Below are 24,324 nucleotides of genomic sequence, written 5' to 3' on the forward strand. Positions count from 1 at the left end.
ACAAATAATTAATGCATTCTAAAAAATACGTTACAATAAAATGCCTCGTTTTCTTTTCTTTCATTTGGTGGCTTTTATTAGCGAGATAGATTTCAGATATAGAGTCACATTTACATTGAAAATTGATAATAATGATCACTGAATAGTCTCTCTATCATTTGAATTCCCACATATGGATGCTCCCAAACAAACAGCAACTGTTTGGCTATGTGTCACTCACACAAAATAAGATTAACAGCGCATCTGTCAGAAGCAGTTACATCCATCCATCCATTCGTGAGTCCCTCCTCTTTTCCCTCACAGCTTCATGTTCAGGAATCTCGCCTGCTCTGAGGCCATTTTCTCAAATTAAGCATGTTCTTGTTTTGGGTTCAGAAGTCACTTGACCATCTGACAATGTGTCCATTGTGACAGGCCGCTCCATACGCATCAAAGAGGTGATTAACCAGTTGACAGGGCTGTGGGGACAATACTGCTCTTTACAGGGAAAACAGTGCAGCCACTCACAGCACTGGGTGCTGACTGGGAGACCACAGCAGGGCTTCCACATGCAGCAGCTGACAACATGAAACCAAAATAACTGCACATACAGGGACACGTAGGGTACATGGTGTTCACACTGCGGCACATGCGAGAGCTTTAGATCACAAGCATTTATTTTTCATATATCAGAAGCTGCTTGTTAGAGGCACTAAAGGTAAATGTGTCAGTCTAATGATTCATTCTTTTCTATGTCATTCAGCTCTATCTTTTCTATGAAGACCTAATGTGTTCGTTGGGGGAGAAAAAAAACAGTTTACATGTCGTATTAGATATTCTATCTAAATCTAACAGGCGTTTACTCCTTTGGATGCTCAGTGCAACAATGGAAGCTCCAGCGCGCAAAAAAAAAAAAATGACGGACCCGCCTCTGATTGGTGAATCAATCGGGCTCCTGGCCAATCACATTTACCTCTCTGGGAGGGAAAACCCAGCGTCAAAATAAACTGCCACTTGTTCGCCGCTTGTTTTCAGTTTTGCAATTTTCGCTCTCATCACGAATGTTTTTTGCGAAGTTTAAAAAAAAAAAGGAGTTGGATTTTTCCCCCCTCTTACACTACAGAGCGTGGAGATCGGATAATTTTTGGTTTGCTACACATTTTTCCGTCCTTGTTTTTGTACATCCACACTTTCCTACACAGCACTGGCTTTTCGGAGGACTACCTAAACCTGTGTGACATGATAATATCTCACTAAATAGATTCGACATCAACATGATCCAGTGGCGAGTCTTGTTACTGTGTGTGACATTATCCTGGAGGCTACGAACTGCATCATCACAAACCCATGAAGGTAAGTGAATTTATTCCTCCATTTATAAAACTTTGTCCTGCTTTGGTTGCATTAATTTCAATAATTCAGATACAGTAAGAGACATTAACCAGTTAATTATTATTGTTTTACTTTCCTTGTTTGGATTCACCTGTTTGCAGCCGCCCCTCAGCATGTGCCTGCTTTGAAAGGTCACATGGTATGTTGTGCAATAGAATAGAATAGAACAGATTGATTAACATGGATGTTATCTAGACTTGTCAGTGGTTAAGACATTCCATAAACTCTTCTTTCCTCTGTGTCAGATCACACAGTACTTACTGTGCTCTCTTTTTTTTTTACTGTTATTACTGGGCTCTAATCAAGGCCCTTAATTGTGCAATATATCACCACTTTATACTACTGCTAGTGATGAATGGCAGCAACATTAATGTCCTAGTGGAGACTAAATTGACTATGTGGCAATGATCCCAGTTGTAAAAGGCTACTGATGTCAACAGGTCATGCTGATTTGTGCAATCTGCAGCTGATTGTTTTTGTTTTGGCACTTAAGGACAATCGCTCATTTTCTTTTTAAGAGGATGTTTGATTGCTTGAGTTATGCAGGTGGGCTGCAGTTTAAGTTGCTCTAATAGTCAGAATTATCATGCAAATGTCAGCTGAATAGAGTTCAATTTCTATTCTGTGCGTATGTTTACTCGAGACAACCAAGTGTACATGAATGAGTGTGTGAAGATATGAATTATGCTGCAGTTATCTGTCGATAACTCTCCAATCTTTTACATTAAAATGGATGCAACAAGCCTCAAATCAACATCATTTTACTGTAGCTGGATGAGTCTGGTTTATACCTCTGCAAGTTGCCAATGAAGACAGGAAGAGTGACTTGTGTTGACTGTTGCAGGTGCCTCAGCTTTGCACATAAAGGGCATGTGCCACAGTTTTTGTTGGTCAGTACGAGATGGTGTGTATGTCTCTTTCCGTTCCCGATATTTCCCTTCTCTCTGCCAGAATGTGCTACTCACACATGGCCCATTGTCTGTTGGTATGATCTCAGCAACGCAGACCCCTCAGACACACACTTACGCACATGCACACACACAGAAGCACTGTCTGTCACTGCATCACTCTTCACTCACTGGGACACACTGTCCACATTTATAGCTTTATGACAATGAGGCACTTTGTCTGGTAAAAGCCCTGCTCCCTCGACCCTCGGCCTCCAGTCCATCAGCCCCAGGCCTGGACTGCTCCATGTACCACGGTTACAGCCTGCCTGTTTCACTCTGCTTCACATCAAACTCTGCAGCCAACACATCAGCACACACAGCATCAGGAAGAATCACCAAACCCATAACAACTGCAGAAAAAATAAAACCCTAGCATTAAAATATTCTCCATTTGTTCTCTTTTACAGGAACATACTAAATATTTTGGGTGTTTTCGCTCTTTAGCTGCAAGTGGTTAGAGTTAAATGTATGATCTACTTTTTGTCATATTCAATTGCATGCTCTGTTTTTGTTGTTCTTTCTCAACCAATGAAGCTGCCATTGGTTTCCATTCATTTCTCATATGGTATTAAAATAAATCAAGAACAGACTCTTAAAAATTGCTTCAATTTTGTACTGCACAGTCTGGTCTAATCTTGTCCAAATCACATTATCACAGCACTGTGATGCAGTGCATAGCATCACAATGACAGTGTAACACTGACAAAACATAATACAGAATTGATGTTCACTATGATGGATTGCACAACACGCACAAGTTTCAAATGTCTCTCAAGTGACATGAACAGAACCAAAAAACCCCCTGGACAATAACAAAAATGAAGTAATTGGAAAAATCAGGAAAATACATCCAAAAACCACGGACATAACTTACAAATTAGTTAGCTATGATGTAAGTTACATCTGTAGTAAATAGGCTTAACATGCAAACCACTGGCATGGTCCTTACACCTGTAGTACAGCAAGTGAAAGTTGCACAATGAGCCACAATTGTCTTCGCTGTCCCATAAATCACCCCTCGAAAAACCCCTTGTTTTGAAACTAAACTAAAACTAAAGTAATTGCTTTCTTCCCTGTGCGTGTCAGTGGTGTGTCCTGGTACACAGAACGGACTGAGCTCCACAGGGTCTCAGGAGAATCAGTACAACCTGACTAAGGACCGGTACAATGGCTGTGAGATCATCATGGGAAACCTGGAGATCACTCAGATTGAGAGCAACTGGGACTTCTCCTTCCTCAAGGTAAAAACCCTCCATTTCTCGTAAACCAACTGATTTGTATGTACACGCTGTAAGAGTGCTCCTCTTTTTTCTCTCCAGACAATCCGTGAGGTGACTGGCTATGTCCTCATCGCTATGAACCACTTTCAGGAGATTCCTCTAGGGCAGCTCCGGGTAATCCGAGGAAACAGTCTTTATGAAAGACGTTTCGCTCTCTCTGTCTTCTTCAACTATCCCAAGGATGGCTCCAACGGCCTGCGGCAGCTGGGGCTCGCAAATCTGACAGGTTAATGAGAAAACAGAAGCACAGGCAAAAGATGTCCTGTATGTAAAGTATAAGATGTGCCTGTCTGAGATTTAAGGCATCCACAGCAATTTAAACAAAGGCATCTGATGTCTTCTTAAGTAGCATAATAACTAGAGGTGATTGTGGCACAGGGGGCTTTAGCCTCCTCTCCTCCATTTGGAAAATCTCTGATATCCAAGAAGATCACGTTAAACAAGGTCAATCTAAGAGGCCTCTTTCACAGCAGACATTTTGACTCATCATAGCAGGAAAAGCAAAGAGACAAATGACCTTAACACATTAACGACGGCCTCTTCTATTCAGCTGTTCCAGTAAACCAGACAGTGTGACAATGAGTCAGCATACAGGACCCTGAAATCAAAGCAGCTAAATGCAATTCAGCCATTGTTAATTTTATCATTTACTCCTGTGCTTTTCCTACAGTGACATGTGTCAAGGAACACATCAATACTGAAGCGACAAGACCTCACGTGTAATTGGACAGCTAGAACATATTGAATGTGTTATCCTTTTATTGCCCATATTTCCTCCGTTGTGCCTACCACCATGCAGCTAGTGAATATTTCATATTTTACCCAGTATGTTCAAAATATTTACACTGTAATTTGTGGGCTGCATTCTAAAGAGTTAGTGTAACATCTGCTAAAGGATATCCTGTCTGCTCTCTCTCTGTTGCTTTTCATAATGTCTCGTCCATCACTTCACAGAGATTCTGGAGGGAGGAGTGCAGATTATCAATAACAAGTACCTGAGTTATGGCCCCTGGATCTTCTGGCAAGACATAATCAGGGACAACAGTGCTCCAATTGACATCCAGTACAATGGAGAGAGGGGTCAGTGTTGAGATAATCCTATTTCATACATCTCCAGTTTATCTCCATTGTCGCTTATTTATGAGTGCTGCCTGTCTTTCTGTCTCTTTCTGCCTTTCTCTCTCCCCCAGGCCCGTGCCACAAATCTTGTGGAGATTACTGCTGGGGGCCAAATAAGGACCAATGTCAGATCTGTGAGTGCCCAATTGTTCAGTTTCCCTTTTCGTCAGTCATCTCTTCACGATCTGCTTTCTTCTGCAGAAACGAGCAGAGACAGAGCGAAATGCACAACACACAACACAACACACACACATGCACATTGGTGACCTTCGTTCAACCCGTCTCTTCTGTGTGTTTCAGTGACTAAGACGGTGTGCGCGCCACAGTGTAATGGCCGTTGTTTTGGCACGAGCCCCAGGGACTGCTGTCACATAGAGTGTGCAGCGGGATGTAAAGGCCCTCTGGACGTGGACTGTTTTGTAAGTGCTCCATCTTTGCCTCTCTACCATAACAGACATCATACTGTAGGCTTTTCATCCTTCAGTAAGAAGGTGAAATAAAATCAAGGCCTATTTTCTGCTTTGTCTCCTTTATGGAAAAATTACAATGCGTCATACTTTCACTTCTGTGCTTCCAGTAACATTTGACTCTATTGTAATATACATGCATGAAAGTCATGAAAGTTTTTAAGGATTTTACCCAATTTCAAACCATCCCAGCCCTTTGGGTTTAATTTCCATCTTGCAGGCAGCTACTGGTTTTTATTACATTAATACTGTCTGTTAGTACGGTGTGGAAATCCCCTTACAGACACTTGAAACTTGCTCACTGTGGATTGTCAACCCACATTCAATTTTGCTATGTTATGACTGTATGCTAATACAGTTGAGCTTCCAAACTGTTTTCAACACTCTTTTTTTGACATTTAAGTCATCTGCCAAACGCTTATTTTTTGTCTTCTGGGTTTTATTTTCTAACAACATTGCTTGTGAATTCAGTAGTTCATGGTGGCTGACTTTAAACTCCCTGGTGCCTGGAGGGCAAACAAGACTAAGAGTCTACAGTCATGCTAGCAGCAGTGAGGCTGTACTACAACCCCTGGCAAAAATTATGGAATCACCAGTCTCGGAGGATGTTCATTCGGTTGTTTAATTTTGTAGAAAAAAAGCTGATCACAGACATGACACAAAACTAAAGTCATTTCAAATGGCAACTTTCTGGCTTCAAGAAACACTAAAAGAAATCAAGAAAAAAAGACGTGGTAGTCAGTAACAGTTATATTTTTAGACCAAGTAGAAGGAAAAAATTATGGAATCATTCAGTTCTGAGGAAAATTATGGAATCACCCTGTAAATTTCCATTCCCAAAACTAACACCTGCATCAGATTAGATCTGCTCATTAGTCTGCAGTTAAACAGGAGTGATCACACCTTGGAGAGCTGTTGCACCAAGTGGACTGACATGAATCATGGCTCCAACACAAGAGATGTCAATTGAAACAAAGGAGAGGATTATCAAACTTCTTGAAGAAGGTAAATCATCACGCAATGTTGCAAAAGATGTTGGTTGTTCACAGCTGTGTCTAAAATCTGGACCAAGTACAAACAACATGGGAAGGTTGTTAAAGGCAAGCATACTGGTAGACCAAGGAAGACATCAAAGCGTCAAGACAGAAAACTCAAAGCAACATGTCTTGAAAACAGAAAATGCACAGCAAAACAAATGAGGAACAAATGGGAGGAAACTGGAGTCAACATCTGTGACCGAACTGTAAGAAACCGCCTAAAGGAAATGAGATTTACATACAGGAAAGCTAAACGAAACACCTAAACAGAAAAAAACAAGGTTACAATGGGCTAAGGAAAAGCAATCGTGGACTGTGGATGACTGGATGAAAGTCATATTCAGTGATGAATCGCAAATCTGCATTGGGCAAGGTGATGATGCTGGAACGTTTATTTGGTGCTGTTCCAATGAGATTTATGAAGACGACTGCCTGATGAAAACATGCAAATTGATGATTGAGTCATTGATGATATGGGGCTGCATGTCAGGTAAAGGCACTGGGGAGATGGCTGTCATTACATCTTCAATAAATGCACAAGTTTACATTGACATTTTGGACACTTTTCTTATCCCATCAATTGAAAGGGCGTTTGGGGATGATGAAATCATTTTTCAGGATAATGCATCTTGCCATAGAGCAAAAACTGTGAAAACATTCCTTGAAGAAAGACACATAAGGTCAATGTCATGGCCTGCAAATAGTCCAGATCTCAATCCAATTGAAAATCTGTGGTGGAAGTTGAAGAAAATGGTCCATGATAAGGCTCCAACCTGCAAAGCTGATCTGGCAAAAGCAATCAGAGAAAGTTGGAGCCAGATTGATGAAGAGTACTGTTTGTCACTCATTAAGTCCATGCCTCTGAGACTGCAAGCTGTTATAAAAGCCAGAGGTGGTGCAACAAAGTACTAGTGGTGTGTTGAAGTGTTCTTTTGTTGTTTGTTTTTTTCATGATTCCATTCCACTTTAGTTTTGTGTCATGTCTGTGATCTGCTTTTTTTCTACAAAATTAAACAACTGAATGAACATCCTCCGAGATAATTTTTGCCAGGGGTTGTAGGTACAGCAGTGCTTTGAAGGAACTTGAACTTCTAGCCTGCTAAAATCTGCTAAAGATCTGTGCAAGATTTAACGATAATCTGCACTGTAGTTGTTAAGATATTTGACTTTCAGCAGTAAGAAATCGTTTAGAGCGGTCATTTGAAAAAAAATTGCAAAACTTGCAAATACGGCGCTTGAATAGCAACCACAAGTTTGACATATGGTTTTCAGTCATTAGTTTTTATAAAGCGATTGTTCAAATTATCTGTGTATGTGTGTTTGTACTGTGTAGGCATGCCGTCATTTCAACGACTCTGGAGCCTGTGTGCCTCAGTGTCCTCAGACTTTGATCTATAACAAGCAGACGTTTCAGATGGAGACCAACCCTAACGCCAAGTACCAGTACGGATCCATCTGTGTCTCCCAGTGCCCCAGTGAGTGCCCTGTGTTTGTGTGTTTGGATACATATTGTCTTCTTATTTACAGTGCAATGTCAAAAATACTAAACCTGTGTCATAATGGTTCTCAACACTGTAACACAGGAGATAATGGTTTAAGACCTGACATAATGGTGGATCTTAAACATTTCCAGTAAATCTTCCATTTCTCCTCAACTTTATCAACAGAGTCTTTCTTTTCTGTCTCCTCGTAGCCCATTTCGTAGTGGACGGTAGCTCCTGCGTGAGCGTTTGCCCTCCAGATAAGATGGAGGTGGAGAGAGAAGGCCAGAGACAGTGTGAGCTCTGCAGTGGACTCTGCCCAAAAGGTTGACACTTATACGTAGTTTCCACTTCTCACACTGACTTTATTTGACAGCTAATGATGGTGTTTGGTCATTCGTGTAGTGTGTGAAGGCACAGGTGCTGAACACAGGCAGACCGTGGACTCCAGCAACATCGACAGCTTCATCAACTGCACCAAGATCCAGGGAAGTCTTCACTTCCTGGTCACAGGGATTCTTGGGTAATGGTCTGCCCTACCTGAAGCATCTGAGAGTACAGTGCAGTGCAGTCGGCTTGTTCATAATCTGTGTTTTTATTCCTTATAGCGATGACTTTAAAAACATCCCGCCCCTGGATGCCAAAAAGCTGGAAGTGTTCCGCACCGTCAGAGAAATTACAGGTTTTGTATCGTGAAGCTTGGTAATGATTCTGCATGTTATAGCACACCTACTACTGTATGATACTTTCAACTGTTTTCCAAAGCAAACCAGCAACGTTTATATTGATTCCCTGACAAAATTTGAATATTACCTCTGTGTTTTATTGTCAGATATCCTAAACATCCAGTCGTGGCCCAAAGAACTGAATGATCTGTCTGTTTTTTCGAGTCTTACAACAATTCAAGGGAGGTCACTCTACAAGTAAGGCTTGTGAGATTACTAATGATGTGCATGCTTATTAGCAGTGGGAGCTGATCCGCCCTAAAGATGAAATAACCTGGTCAAACAAGTAATACTGTTAACAAGATTTTCTTTCATAATGAAAAAGCAGATGTTTTAATAGTAGTCAAGTCATTGTAATTTAATATTTAACAGAAAAATGAACAGAGGGTGAATCTGATGGCTGTTGGGCCCGAAGCACCTGCTTTATTCAGGCTGGTTCTGATGCTTTCTGATGTGTTCTTGCCTAAACTCATGTCTATCTGTGTTACATGTTAAGTGTGTTGCATAACCATGTGTCATCACTGCTCTCTCACACACTCCCTACCCTCCTACCTGTCTGAACAGTTTTCTCTGCTGCTCTCTATATTAACACCTCGTGACGAAGCCCCTGTGCCTCATGTTGACACTTTCTAACCTCTCTCTTATCTGTCCATGCTTCACAGCTGTGAACAGGTATGGACTGTCTGTCTGTGTGTGTGATCTCTATATAACGCAGACACCAAAGTTGCAGCATGCCATTTACCTCAGCACTGAAACATAATCTGCAGATATAAACCAGTGTTACACATTTTGAGTAATTCTTTGACATTTGCTCTATTTAAAACCTCTCTGACTTGAATGTTTTTCTTTCTCTCTTTTTTCCTCTTGTCTGTTTCCTCTGACCTTCTAACCAAAGGCGTTTTTCTCTGATGGTGATGCGTATCCCCACTCTTACGTCACTGGGTCTGCGCTCTCTCCGGGAGATCAGTGATGGCAGTGTGTACATCAGTCAGAACGCCAACCTGTGTTACCACCACACGGTAAACTGGTCACAGCTCTTCAGAGGCAGCAGATTTCAAGTCAACAACCTCAACAGCAACAGGCCACTGGCAGAGTGTGGTGAGCTCGGGGGTTGGCAAAAAAAAACTCCTCTATTATCCAAATGAAACTCTGGATATGCTATCTGTTGCTATTCTTTTAGCTATACTATATACATCAATATATTACATATGCTATGGTCAGAAAATTCCCCGTAATTGTTTTCTAGATGTCAATTTTAGGTTGGTTGATTAGTTTGGATGAAGTGTAAAAATTATTGTTGCATAAATGCAGCAGGTTCCTGATGCTTTTCTTCATGGTTGTGTGTGCAGTTGCAGAAGGCCATGTGTGTGACCGGCTGTGTTCGGACGCAGGCTGCTGGGGCCCAGGACCCGACCAGTGTCTGTCCTGTAGGAACTACAGCAGAGATAACACATGTGTGGGCAGCTGTAATTTTTACACTGGGTCAGTAGATCCATGTGTGTGTTGATATTGTTGATGTTAGTTGTGTTTGGAATTAATTGATTGTACCTAACTATATATTTTTTCTATTTCTGTGTCTCCAGATCTCCAAGGGAATTTGCAGGGCCTGATGGCGAGTGTGTTGCCTGTCATCCAGAGTGTAAGCCTCAGAGTGGGAAAGCCAGCTGCACTGGACTGGTAATTACTTCCTTTGATGGTATACTGTTGCCCGATACCTTTGTAGGACTTCTCACTTGCATCTGGCTACCCACTCTTACTATTTTGGGGGGATATGACTCTGCCACACTATTATTTTGTCTTATTGCATTCTCAATCTGGTCATGTTTTACATTTTCTCTCTACTTGAATCAAGCTATGAGCTTTCTTGCACTATGTCTCGTTTATTGCAGGTTACGATGCCTCACTCTGTCTCAACTTCACCCACATTTTTTCCCACCCTCTTTGTCTTTGGTAGGGTGCGGACAAGTGTGTGGCGTGTGCCAACCTTCGCAACGGTCCTTACTGCATGTCCTCTTGTCCAACTGGAGTGAATGATGGTCAGAGGGGACTGATCTTCAAATACCCTAACAAGGAGGGTCAATGTGAAGCATGTCACCCCAACTGCACACAAGGGTGAGATTTAACTCATATACATGTGTATATTTTCACATTTCCATCCATAGATGTGTAACAATAATTAAAACAATAAATGCTGACAATAATGATGTGTTTATGTGTCACAGTTGCTCAGGCCCAGGAGTTAATGATTGTTTAGAGGCAGTCAGACTGGCAGTTAGTAGGTGAGTGTTCACCATCTGCTGGTTAATATAACACTACACTTCAATATGTGTGACCTATCCGCAACTCACTACATACAGGGGATAGCGATGGCAATTATCCAAATGAAGCTGCTTCTGAGAAAACATTTAGAAAAAGTGCTACACCTTGCAACGTCACAAACTGCGCACCTGAACCTCTCATTTTGTTTTGAGACATTACCTTTACTCTGAAATTTCATCAAAACATATTGAAAATACAAACTGAAACTGGACATATACTGTAACTATAAATAAAAAAACCTATGAAAGACAAATCATATAGATGAAATTACCTTTTTGCTTCTGTCCGTCTCTTCCATCTTGTCTGTCCAACAGAGCAGGGTGATAAGCTCAACTTCTGCAACCCCTATGCTTGTATCCACAGCTTTAATGTTTTTCCCTAATGGGTTTTCTGTGCTATAGCTCACATGTCTCATTTGAGCACTGCCAGCTAGTGTGCTTATCCACACCTATGACCTTTGGAGTCATTATTGAGAGCCTGCTAACAGCATCTTTCTCTGCTTCTTTCTGCAGTGGTCAGATCACAGGCATAGCCCTCGGTGTCCCGGCTGGCTTGATTTTCTGCCTGGTGTTGTTTTTCCTGGGCGTGCTATACCACCGAGGCCTGGCCATCCGGCGCAAGAGAGCCATGAGGAGGTACCTGGAGAGCGGAGAGGTGAGACTTCAGAGACAGTCCAACCCCACGAGATTCCATCAGCTGCCTACTTGTATTTGTTTTCAGAGAGGAAAAAAAATATCTGGGAATGATTCTTGCAGAGCTTTGAGCCACTGGGTCCCGGAGAGAAAGGTACCAAGGTTCATGCCCGCATCCTGAGGCCTTCGGAGCTGAAAAAAATCAAAGCCCTTGGCTCGGGAGTTTTTGGCACAGTTCACAAGGTATTTATTAACCTCTTTGTCATTGTGGACATCCACTGATTATCTGTTCATTATCATTCATGTAAGATTTCTTAACGCATGTGACTGCTGCTGTACATTTAACTGTGTTTAAGGGTTTCTGGACTCCAGAGGGAGAGACAGTGAAGATACCTGTGGCCATTAAGATCATCCAGGACAGCTCAGGCCGACAGACCTTCACTGAGATCACTGATGTGAGAATCAGAGCTCATCATAGTGAGACATACCTCAGGATCATAGGAAATATCATTGTAAAACTGTCAAAAACTGAATAAAGTGTTTGACACTCTCTGTATAGCATATGCTGTCCATGGGCAGCCTGGACCATCCCTACATCGTGAGGCTGCTGGGCATCTGTCCAGGTTCCAGTCTGCAACTGGTGACCCAGCTGAGTTCACAGGGTTCCTTACTGGAGCACATCAGGCACCACAAGAACTGCCTGGACCCCCAGCGCCTGCTCAACTGGTGTGTGCAGATTGCCAAAGTGAGTGCAGCTTGATTCTTTATAGATTCTTTTGAGCAACCAAATGTTATGAATAAGCTGTCAGAGTATGTGAAGGTTATACTGTGTGTGTGTGTGTGTGTTTGTATCTCAGGGTATGTACTACCTGGAGGAGCACTGCATGGTTCACAGGAACCTCGCTGCCCGCAACATCCTGCTGAAGAACGACTACCAGGTCCAGATCTCAGACTACAGCGTAGCAGATCTCCTTTATCCAGATGACAAGAAATACGTCTACACTGACACCAAGGTTGTTATGACTCCATTTGAGATACACTTTGAATTCTTAAGTTACAGTTAAGAGGTTTTTGCCGGCTCTTCCATTAATGAAATCAGTCTGTATATGTTGTCTGCAATTTGTCTCTTAATCCAGACGCCCATAAAATGGATGGCACTTGAAAGCATCTTGTTTCGAAGATACACTCATCAAAGTGATGTGTGGAGTTACGGTGAGGGGCTGTGTGTTTGTGTGAGTGTGTGTAGTGTTATAAATTGTCTGCATGCAAACTTTTCTCTTGAAAGTTGCCCTCTGAGAATTTTGGCAGGGACAGTATTCAAATGTGGCGTCTCTCTTCCCGGACAGGGGTGACAGTGTGGGAGATGATGTCATTTGGGGCGGAGCCGTACACATCCGTGCAGCCACAGGAGGTGCCGAGCCTGTTGGAGAAGGGCGAACGGCTGTCACAGCCCCACATCTGTACCATAGACGTCTACATGGTGATGGTTAAATGTGAGTTGGACAATATCACACCAGTACGCACAAGCACACAAAAACATCATCTGAATTGTTTTCTTCGTCTGTTTAGGCTGGATGATTGATGAAAATGTAAGGCCGACCTTCAAAGAGCTGGCCAGTGACTTTACTCGCATGGCAAGAGACCCACATAGATATCTTGTCATCAAGGTGAGGCCACTATCGTCATTTATTCTACAGCTGTGCCCTCTGGCCGTTTACATAGAACTTAAACTCCAATGTTACTCTGTAGTTGGAGGGAGCAGAAACCACCTCGGGAGAAATCCATCGAAGAGAATCAGAGCGAGGACTTCTGGAGGCAGATTTGGACGACCAAGACGAGGAGGGACTGGAGGATGGTTTGGCTACTCCTCCTCTCCAACACTCTCCATCTTGGAGTCTGTCACGTTCACGGATTAATTCATACAGGGTATTGATATACATTTTAGATTTTATACATTTTAGGACCACCTTGACTGGATCACAGGCAAAGGAATCACATAACACGATTTCTTCCTTGATTTGTAGAGTGGCACCTCTCAGGTCGGGCCTGTTGGATATCTGCCAATGACCCCCAGCCCTGTGGACAGTATTCGCCAGGTGATTCAGATGGACAAAATCACACAAATGCATGGAAAAAACACATTCCCACCTTGTAAAACTAACGCTGTTGCAGTGCACAGATGATAGAGCAGATATATTTAGTTGTAACTCCCAACAACTTTAATCAACATTATTACTACACTTTGCCAATAGCCTGATTAAAATCCTTTTTTATGACCTGGCACTAAAGTTAGACACATTAAAATGTGTCATTCTGGTCCCCCTGGTCTCCTTTAAAAATAATAACAGGATTTATTTCAAGGCATCAGTCCAGGTCTCTGCTTTTCTCTTTCAGTTGTGGCTTCAGAGGTCTCGACTGAGCTCAGTGCAGACGCTTCCCGAGAGGTCAGAGTTCAGGGGGAGCGGCAGAGAGGCAGAGCCACGTGAGGAAGGATTTCGGTGTGGGGGTCTTCACAGGCCCAGGTTTGGCTCAGAGAGGGGTCATCCTCGCACAGCCATCAGCCAGCAGAGGAAACTCTCATCAGCATCAAGTTCATCCTCGAATAAGGTGTGGACGGCAGAGGAAGAGGAAGAGGTGGACCACTATGGCTATGTCCTGGCTGGGTCACCTGTAACTCCAGAGAGAGGTAAATTACCAGCACTAAGATGGGAGCATGTTGACTTATTGTCTAATTTTCTTGATTGTTTTGTTGCCTTTTGAAAATAAGTGACAAAATACAGCATAAGCAATCCATAATCAAGGCTTTCTTCCCCTGATCTTCTTTCTTGTACACATTTTGTCTCACAGTCTGTAGAGTCTCTAATACTGGGCCAAGAAATTCAAGACTCAAAAACAACCTGCCTCTTGTGGTGACAAATACCTCCCAGGAGTACGAAATAATGAGCAAAGAGTCTGATGCTCCTCCTTGCTTGACCAGCGGCGTTTTATCACAGGCAGATCACATCCCTTCTGTGGCACTTTGCTGTAAATCCTCACCTTTACCCTCTCCAACCTTCATGGCTCCGTCACCTGTGGAGGACACAGCACTTCTGGAAACTCTGACACCAGTTGAGGCTGCAAGGAGTAAGCAAGTACATGAGGACTGTGAGGGACGTGTTGCAGAGCAAAGAGACTCCACAGAAAAGCATCAGCTCACTGGGGACTCCGATTGTGGGATCAAGACTGTGGAGGACCAAGGAGAGGCAGCCCAAGGGGTAGGCAGGTATGAATACATGGATATCAGGCGATCTGACTCTACAGAAGGAGAGGATCCGGCATTGGAGAGACGTGGGAGTCAAACATCTGCAAAGAGTGCAGCAGAGACAGAGGAAACAGGCCAAATAGCGGAGGTGCTGAAAAAAGAGCCTGAGGAGGAAGAGGAAGAGGAGAAGTACCACAACACAAATAAACAACCCACATTTCAGGGGAATCTCAGTGGTACGGTCATGCCCAGGCCAGATGTGCTCACAGCTGGGCCAGACAAGGTGGAGGAGTATGAGGAGATGACCAGACTTGGAGTGGTGCCCAGCAGGTGGGAGCAGGCAGACTACCAGAACGTCCCTGTGAAGGGGAGGGTTGTTCCTGAGGAGACGGCCAGTGGCAGGTGTGCGGGGATCGGGGGATACATCAAGGTGTGCGCTGGCATGGGGGAGCCTGGCAGCAACACATCATTTGACAACCCGGACTACTGGCACAGCAGACTGTTCCTCAAGCCAGATGCTGTACGTACCTAATAATGTGGACTGGGACTGAGACACAGCAACAGTGGCAGTTGCTTTAGTTCCTGTCATAATATGTGGGTAGTTTTCTAATGTTTTCCAGCTTTTTTTTTTTCAGCATCCTACAAACTTTGACAGATTAGTGTATCGTGAGCAGTTCCTGAGTTGAAAACAGGCATATAAAGTTTACCTGAAAACTGTGCCTATTTCTGTAGAGCAGTCTTTTTGTACAGTGTGTTGCAGCGCGAATTGTTATGTAAGTGAATAAATACAATTATTTTGCAAATATCAAACAACTTGTGTCATTGATTTGTGTAGAGCAGTTTTTGTTTTACACTGTTTAGCAATGTGCATATGAAATAAAGCACTAAAATGAGCGACAGAAAATGTATAAAAATTTGGACACATTTTAATATGATATTTATTTATTTATTATTTATTTTTTTAATATTGATAGTTCAAAGGCAGAGTGTAGACTTTGCAAAATTAAAATTTTATATCAGGCAGGCTCCACAAATAACCTGCACAGGCATGCGTGTACTGTTCACCCATCAATTCAGGAAAGACAAGCAAGGGAACCTGCTGTTAATGAAGGTGCCAGTGTGTCTACTGCTCCTACAATGTCTACAGCATCATCCAGGACAACACCTGTATAGAGCTCTATGACCCCGGTAAAATTAAATAATTTCAAATCAATAAGGCAATATAAACAATAAATATTCTATATAATGTGTATTTTACATTAGTAATTCATTTTTCACATAATTTGATAATAAATTTATTGAAGCAACAAAAAAAATCTGAGGAGCCACTTGGGAGCCGAAAGAGCCAAAAGAGCCGACTCTCTAAAAAGAGCCGAAATTCCCATCACTAACGCTGACACTATGAACAGCAGAAAATGAGATGGAGGCACGTGAACTCATCGGCCACGGACTCGCGCGCGATTTGGGCAAAGGCAGCTCAAAGATGAAGAAGAGAAGTGAGAGAATTACTTCACTGTTTTTCCGTTTTCGTTCAAATCAAGTTCGTAGGCTGACGGGTTTAACACAAAATTATTGTGCAAATGGATGAAAAGTCTTTTAAAATGTTCTTAGATGAGAGATACAGTAATGCACTTTATCACAGCAAAGTGATGTGGACTCTATTAATTACTTAATTATTCATTCTATGATGAATAGTGCACAGGTTGTTTGGTATCATTCACATCATTACAATCCTCATACCTTCCACAGACTTATTTCCATTTTCTCCTTAACAGCGTGCCTGAAATATATACAAAGACATATTTTGAGAGTGCTTCTACTTCCTGTTCCCTTTATTTTATCTACCAGCAATTTTGGCCTCTGCAGTCCTTGACAGTGAGTCATTTCATAAATGTAATACAGGCTGCATATATTAGCAGCTGACTATACTAGAGTATCCCGTTGGCTCTGACTTCTCATTAATGGTCTGATATGACTTAATAACATCCCCGCTGACTATTTCGGGCTTTACACGTGCGCACTGGGCCCGGCCGTGACTCATCTTGACCGTAAAGTGTGTCTTTGGCAGCGGGCGGGATCTGGTGATCTCGGGCTGCCAGCCTGAGTCGGGCGGGCCGGTGCAGAGAGCAGCGTGGTCCAGCCTGAGACTGACTGACACCCGCCGGGGGAGAGAAAAAAAGTTACTCTGAGTTAGCGGACACACTGCCAACATGTCTGGAGATGACGAGACACAGGAGCAGACCATCGCCGATGACTTGGTGGTCACCAAGTACAAGATGGGGGCCGAGATTGCGAACCGTAAGTGAAACGACCCGTTTAGACTCAACAGTCCACAAGTATCAGGATCCGTCTGGTGTTAGCTAGCAGCGGCAGCAGCAGCTGCTGTGCCATGTGCCGCAGCGATGTAGCATGTGAGGAAGCGGGCCTTTGTTTGACGTGACTCAAACATTAAGGTGGCTGTTTATTCAGGCAGAGCTTTTATTTCTGGTGACCCGTGGTTGTTTAGCGTCACGCTGCTGTCACATTAGCCCTGTGAGCTAGCTAGGTGGCTACGAGGCTGTGCTAACTTACTAGCGTTAGCTAGCTAGCTGCAACAGCTAACGTTAGAGATAACAATGACAAGTACAAAATTTGATGCCACTAAGAGGATGTTACAAACAACATTAGCGAAGAGCAGATATTTGCATGTAAATCTACAGCTCTTTCAAATCGAGCAAAAGTGTCACATAAGAGACTTCACTGAAATGACCTGAATGGTGTCATTTAAAGTCATAATGAGAGTGAGCAGAAGCTAGTTAACACACTCTGCTTCATTAAATCAAGCTCAACATCATTTATTTTGCTCTGGAGAATTAAACTAAACTAATAGACGTGCATACTTTGTCTAAATGTAGGAAACCTAAACGTCTGTGTGCATTTTGCAGAGTCTCTGAACTCCAAATGCAAATATGCTATTTTTAACTTAAATTGATCCGGTGAAAGCTTGCTAAGCATGGGCACACTTTTTCAACTTCACATTCGTAGGTTGTTCTCAGTCGAATCTGTCTGCTCCCCAATTCAACTCCAGTCAGTGTCTGGCCATAAACTATAAGCTATTAGCTTCCTGCCACCTGACATTTGAAGGCATGTATTAACGCCATCAAGCATTAGATGGCTATCACAGTTAATATGAACTGAACTAATCCCTAATAGTGTATTAGTGGTGCAAGGGAGTCAGTTCTTGAACTTCCTAATAAAAGACGGCTTCATAATATCAGTTTTTCTAGTTATCCCTTTCTCTTACATGTGGCTCAATGTCAATTTCCATTGACTGGTGGGTTTTTATTCACAGTCAGTCCTTGTAGGTCCTGCTGAGTTGTTGAGCTGACAGCATGCTTTAGATGCTTCACATCAGTGACATGCTGTGTCCTTGTGATTTTGTATTCTAGTTTACCACAGCTGACCTACTTATCTTAAGTTAAGACATCTAATTTACTACAAGCATTATACCGCTTCAGCTATACAGCTGTCAGACAATCTGTCAAATATTTAGCGTCTAACTAACGTATCATCAGCTTAGTCAAAACCAAATGAGTCATTCAGTGTAATTTGCTCTCAACACCTACAAGCCATTAATTGAACTTTGAACAGTGAGTAAGAGTCGTGTTAATGTTGAGCAAACCATCCATCCTTTCTGTCCACAGTGGTGGAAGCCTGGCGCTTGTTAATTTAATGAGAATAACAGCACAGAAATGATTAGACGATTAATCAGGTTAATGGAGAGAGCATAATAGATTGGGTTTGGACTTGGAGGTTAGACAAAATAAGGAACCTAAGGATACTACGTTGGGCATTTGGGAAATTCTAATGGTCATTTTCACTGTTTTCTGACTTTTTAAGGAACAAACAATTAATTCACTGGCTGAGAAAGTAATCAGATTAACAGATTAGTCAATAATGAATAGCACAAAACTATATACGCTCTGTTACTTGCATATCATGTAAACACATCATGTCTCTTTTCATCTCTTGTCCTGCAGAGGCTCTGAAGACAGTGGTTGGGACAGCTGTGGCTGGGGTCTCCGTGCTCAGCCTGTGTGAAAAGGGAGATGCCTTCATCATGGCAGAAACTGGGAAAATCTTCAAGAAGGAAAAAGACATGAAGAAAGGTAAAGTGTTGTGTTGCGTTTCATTAGTCGCCCTCAATGTAGCTGCTCAGCACTCACTCATTCGCTCCCTTTCTTTCGCAGGTTGCGCTTTTCCCACTTGTGTGTCAGTCAACAACTGCGTATGCCATTATTCCCCCCTGAGGAGTGACCCTGATGTCATACTGAAGGATGGGGATATTGTCAAAATGTAAGCTGCTGAATTTGTACCTGTCCAACCTGTTTACTAGATAAATTATAGTTTCATTCTTTGCCTTATGTCTTCCTCTTCTGTTTGTTCACAGCGATCTTGGAGTGCATGTTGATGGCTTCATCTCAAATGTGGCTCACAGCTTCATTGTTGGAGTGACCAAGGTATGTAAATCACTGTTGGAATGAATTATACCTACTACTACTCATTGATTTATTCACTAGAGCAGGGGTGTCAAACTCAATCAAAGAAAGGGCCAAAATTTAAAACACGGTCTAAGTCGCGGGCCAAACGGGCTCAACATTTAGTGAAGACTCTAAAAGTGACTCTTTTATTATAGTATATAATATAATATAATAATAATAATATATATTTTATCCAGAAATATGAATGTAAATAGCCAAACTTCAACAACTTTTCCTCAATAAAATAAATAGAATTTTAAATTATTTTTTTATTTTTTGTACTATCCTGATCTTTTGTCTCATAGTGTCGTCTTATATTTATATTCTTTAATTATGGCCACATCGGCTCCACAAACAAGACACACAGGTAGAACTCTGCCCTCCACCTGCTTTGAAAGTCTCTGTTTTCAAAGTCCACTTTTCGTTTAGCCATTTATTTTAGGGAGGCTAGCTTAATGGCGCGTTTCCACTAGTACCTACTCCGTACCTACGCCGAGTAGAGCTGAGTAGGTACTAGTGGAAACGTGCCATAAGTGTCGCTATAACAGCACTGATCGATGTGTCATCATACCTGCGGGAGGAGGGGCTGCTGCACGGGTCCTGACTAGCGCAGCAGCTGTTCAGTGCATTGTGGGATTTGTAGTATTAGAGGTGGGAGTGCTGTTTACCGACGGGCTGTTCTTAATAGTCACATGAAATTATCTCGCGGGCCATATATAATTGTATCGCGGGCCGGATGTGAGTTTGACATATATGCACTAGAGCCATGATTCGTAATGTCACACCATTCATAGCTAGTAATACTTTGCTATTTCACCTCTTAACCCTTAAACTCTCCTCCTGTCTCACTTCAGGACAACCCAGTGACGGGGCGGAAGGCTGACGTTATCAAAGCAGCTCACCTCTGCGCTGAGGCTGCTCTGCGTCTTGTTAAGCCAGGAAACCAGGTAAAACTCTCCCACCGTGACAGCTGATTTGACCAGCGGCATCACTGTTCGCACCTCCTCTCATAAGCGACATCATCTCTCTTGTATCAGAACACGCAGGTCACAGAAGCCTGGAACAAGATTGCAAAGTCATTCAAGTGCTCCCCCATTGAGGGTGAGTGTTTGGGAACGTTTGGCACCTTTTTAAGCTCCACGTTATTCCAGCGGTATGTATTTTCCGAATGTAATTCGACATGCTTGACTCAGTTTCTATTCCTGCAATGTTTACAGGCATGCTGTCCCATCAGCTCAAACAACACGTGATCGATGGGGAGAAAACTATCATTCAAAACCCAACGGACCAGCAAAAGTGAGTTTACTCAGCAAGTGCTCCGCGTCACCAAAATGTGTTTGACGTGTTTAACGTCACGAGTGTTTAACCAGTGGGTGATCTTGTCGCTTTGTTGTTGCAGAAAGGACCATGAGAAGGCTGAGTTTGAGGTGCATGAAGTATATGCAGTGGATGTGCTAATCAGCACTGGAGAGGGGAAGGTGAGAGGACAATCGGTATACATTAATGTACATTAATTCTGAAAAATCCATAAAGGCAAGGAGTTTACAATTTGTGTTTTTATTTTCCAATTCAGGCAAAGGATGGAGGTCAGAGGACCACCGTTTACAAACGAGACCCCAACAAGATGTACGGCTTGAAGATGAAGGCATCTCGGACGTTCTTCAGTGAGATGGAGAGACGCTTTGATACAATGCCTTTCACTCTGAGGTAGCACCTTTTAACCTCAAATCAAATGTTTGACTTGGTTTTTCATTTATTTTATCCTTGATAAAATCATCTCCTGGGTTTCACACCCTCATTTTTCTTTTCTCTGTTCTTTGTCTCCTCAGAGCATTTGAGGATGAAGGCAAGGCCAGGTTGGGGGTGGTGGAGTGTGCCAAACATGAGCTGCTGCAGCCGTTCAATGTGCTGCATGAGAAAGAGGGTGAGTGGTGAGGGATGTAATTAAGGGCCTTAATTATAGAAGCTTTGTTTATAAGTGAACAAAATGAAATGAGGTCTGAACGTTGAGAGTCGCAAGTTGTTGGAAAACTTCACGACCTTGAATCTCGAGAAAAAATGTCATGTCACTGGGAAAATGATTTGTTTTGAGGAGTATGGGATTTAATTACCGCTAATCCTTATGGCTGTACCAGCTATTAACAAGCCGCACATAAGAGAAATGACTCTGTTGTTGATCAACAAGGAAAAGTTGCAGGTCTTGCTAGAACCCTGGTGAGCTTGATTTAACGTCCTGCTGTCGCTGCACTAGTTCTCCAAAGTGTCGCTCACTCATCTGTGTGGTTAGGCCACTGACAGCCAGTCAAAAATGACAATCTGTGACCGGAACACAAAAACTGTGCCCAGTTGGTAACAGGAACTGCCTATTTTATCTAACAGAAGACACACTGTGAGAACAGCCCACAATAATGTCTGAGTCCAAAGTGTCATATGTCCTTTATTCATTCATTTTAATTGAAGTTGAGTCTATGTTAAATATGTCAAAATGCATATAAATGGACTGTACTTGTATATCGCCTAGTCTTTTTGACCATTCAAAGCACTTTAAAACCACATTCATACACTGAAGGGAGGTTGCCAACCCTGCCATCAGGGTCCTTCACAAGCATCCTCACTTGGATCAGTCCGCTGATCTTTCAATAGATGGATGACCAGCTTTACCACTGAGCCACAGACACGCAAACATAACTGATGGCTTATGAAGCTATAAAGTGAAATGCATAAAATCATTGCTGCCGGAAAAGCTTTCCATAGTCGTGAAGTCCTGTCTCAGAGCATTGTAAGTTGTGGTCAGATGTTCAGGTGTCTGATTGGCATTAAAATGTGCCTTTCAGACTGGACTTTCTGGATTGTACTTCATGGACTCACCAGCAGAGATCAGCACAACTACAGAAATACATAACATTTCTTAAACTAATCAGTTCATTCATATAAAAAAAACAAATCTGGAATTTTTTTCTCAGATATACAGGCATGTTGACGAGTTTTTTGTATTTTCAGATTTAGGACTTGTTAAAAAATAGCATATTTGAACATCCTACTAACTAATTAGCTATGTTAAGATTCAGCCTGTTCTAATAGGTAATTCAAAGGGAAATCCTTATTAGCTTTTAATCAGGTAATTAATGACACAAATGTCCATGTCTGGTTCGACCATATCAACTGAAATATTTGATGGCCAAATTGTCAAGTGAGAGTGTTTAATGCAACTTTCAACCTCATCTCTGCGCAGGTGAATTTGTTGCCCAGTTCAAGTTCACCGTGCTGCTCATGGCCAATGGTCCTCTGCGAATCACAAACAGCCTCTTTGAGCCGGAACTCTACAAGTCTGAGCATGAAGTGGAGGACGCAGAGCTGAAGGTAACGTGGATTTGATGGATGGGATATTGTATCCTGTAACCAAGAGGAAATTACTAGACTAATGGGGTGGCAATAGCATGCTTTTCGCTGACTTGGCATTCTCAGAGCCATAATGTGTTGAAGTATTGTGTGCTTTACCTCTTGAGATAATAAAGGTCATTTTTGTCTACTTTTTTTTCCCCCCCATATAAAGGCTTTGCTCCAAAGCTCAGCCAGCCGTAAGACTCAGAAGAAGAAGAAAAAGAAGGTTAGTTGCTGGGCAGTGCGTTTTATAAAATACACAAGAATGCCAGTTTGAAATGTTTCCTCTAATCTCAACCTTTTTTTTTTTTTTTTGCAAGGCCTCAAAGACTGTCGAGAGCGCAACAGGACAGGCAATGGAGAATGAAGCCGCAGAATAGATTCCTCTCTCCAAGAAATTCTGACAGACATCTGAGGACCCAAAGAACAGACGTCACGAATCCTTCTGTCTCAACTGTCTGAGGCACCTGCAGGCATAGCCGCTCTGAATACCTCTGAATCTAACTGATGTCAGACTGGGAAGATGCTGCTCCTAAATTCTGTCACTCCACCTAAAACACACACACACACACACACACACACACACACACACACACACATATATACACACACACACACACACACACACACACACACACGTCCCTAGTAAATCTCACTGTCCTTGAAACAGCCCTCTTCTCTTAACAGTGGATACAATTCTGCTGCAAAGGAGGATATTTTGTGGAAGGGCATACATTCACTGGAACATTTAACCATTCGACTGCCCTTGAGCCTTCGTCCCTTTCTCCACAATAACTGTAGTGAAAGAAATGGAAAATAAAGTGAGTTTGACAGAGCGGCCAAGGATGATGAATGCACAATACTGTGTCAGTGTAATTTTGTGGCATTTAGATAACTTCCTTGAGGTCATAAACCTATAGCCATGCCTTTGAACTGAGTTTTTTAACTTGTGGTCAGAAATGTGTAACACCTATCAAGAAACCTTGATGTCATATGACATTCACACAAGTTATAAGCATGACATCATTAGTTATTACTGTTGAATTCAGCATAATTACCGCATTTATACTGCTCTCGCTTAGGTCTGTCTATTAGTACATTATGTATACTTCTAGGCATCTATTGTAGGTTACTCAGCTAACACTTTCTAAAACTGATATTATAGGACCTACCGGTTGAGTAATTTAACTAGTGAAGAATTTCTTTTTCTCAGTTGTGGATGGTCTAACTCCTGCCAAGGGTTCAGCATTCAGTCTTCTGGTGCCACCACTGAGTCTGACAGTCTGTGTTTACATAAGAAGTCCATACCTGTTAGATATATGGATGCTTTTGTAAAACAAATCCCAGTTTCAGAGACTATTTTTGGAAACATTAAAAAGCCACCTGACATCATTTGTGTGCTTGTGTTTTTGGACTGTTTGGACTGTATTCTGGTGATTCTCCTGATGAGTGAAAGTGTGTTTTTCATGATTTTGAACATAAATTAAACTTCTGGAGTTTTTTTACTCTTATTGCATCACATTTATCAAAGGTCAAATCAGGGCAAACAACAGTTTAATGGCCTGCTTCACTGAAGTATGGACCTATGCTCAACAAACATAAATAAATTATGAAGTATATATTCAGATTAAATTAGGTTTTAATCAATTTGTCATTGCAGTGTACTGTCAAGTACTGAGACAATGAAATGCAGTTTAACATTTAGCCAGAGGTGCAAAAAGCAGAAAAGTGCAGAGTAGTGAAAATGTGTATAAATATAAATAACAGTGAGCGGAAGATATGATGATGCTAAGATATATAC

The 24,324-nt window shown here is 42.2% G+C and overlaps 2 protein-coding genes across 2 annotated transcripts; both read left to right on the plus strand.

Annotated features, from left to right (window-relative positions):
• Positions 1-1,209: 1,209 nt before the first annotated feature.
• erbb3b (erb-b2 receptor tyrosine kinase 3b) lies at positions 1,210-15,380 on the plus strand. The gene is made up of 28 exons (XM_070840377.1): positions 1,210-1,332; positions 3,408-3,562; positions 3,641-3,827; positions 4,556-4,681; positions 4,792-4,854; positions 5,021-5,139; positions 7,558-7,699; positions 7,918-8,031; positions 8,111-8,228; positions 8,314-8,387; positions 8,538-8,628; positions 9,326-9,528; positions 9,780-9,912; positions 10,014-10,107; positions 10,385-10,542; positions 10,653-10,709; positions 11,262-11,403; positions 11,505-11,624; positions 11,738-11,836; positions 11,941-12,126; positions 12,239-12,394; positions 12,518-12,593; positions 12,728-12,874; positions 12,951-13,048; positions 13,131-13,307; positions 13,406-13,477; positions 13,776-14,067; positions 14,229-15,380. Exons 1-28 carry the CDS (start codon positions 1,254-1,256, stop codon positions 15,152-15,154), a joined length of 4,404 nt encoding a protein of 1,467 aa, XP_070696478.1. The 5' UTR covers positions 1,210-1,253; the 3' UTR covers positions 15,155-15,380.
• A 1,343-nt stretch (positions 15,381-16,723) lies between these two features.
• pa2g4b (proliferation-associated 2G4, b) lies at positions 16,724-23,915 on the plus strand. The gene is made up of 13 exons (XM_070839727.1): positions 16,724-16,920; positions 18,642-18,770; positions 18,852-18,957; positions 19,052-19,121; positions 19,997-20,089; positions 20,180-20,243; positions 20,360-20,438; positions 20,542-20,620; positions 20,716-20,849; positions 20,972-21,066; positions 22,375-22,502; positions 22,696-22,749; positions 22,844-23,915. Exons 1-13 carry the CDS (start codon positions 16,833-16,835, stop codon positions 22,901-22,903), a joined length of 1,179 nt encoding a protein of 392 aa, XP_070695828.1. The 5' UTR covers positions 16,724-16,832; the 3' UTR covers positions 22,904-23,915.
• Positions 23,916-24,324: the final 409 nt, after the last annotated feature.

This window comes from Pempheris klunzingeri, chromosome 11 (assembly GCF_042242105.1).
Source record: "Pempheris klunzingeri isolate RE-2024b chromosome 11, fPemKlu1.hap1, whole genome shotgun sequence".
NCBI classification, from domain to species: domain Eukaryota; kingdom Metazoa; phylum Chordata; class Actinopteri; order Acropomatiformes; family Pempheridae; genus Pempheris; species Pempheris klunzingeri.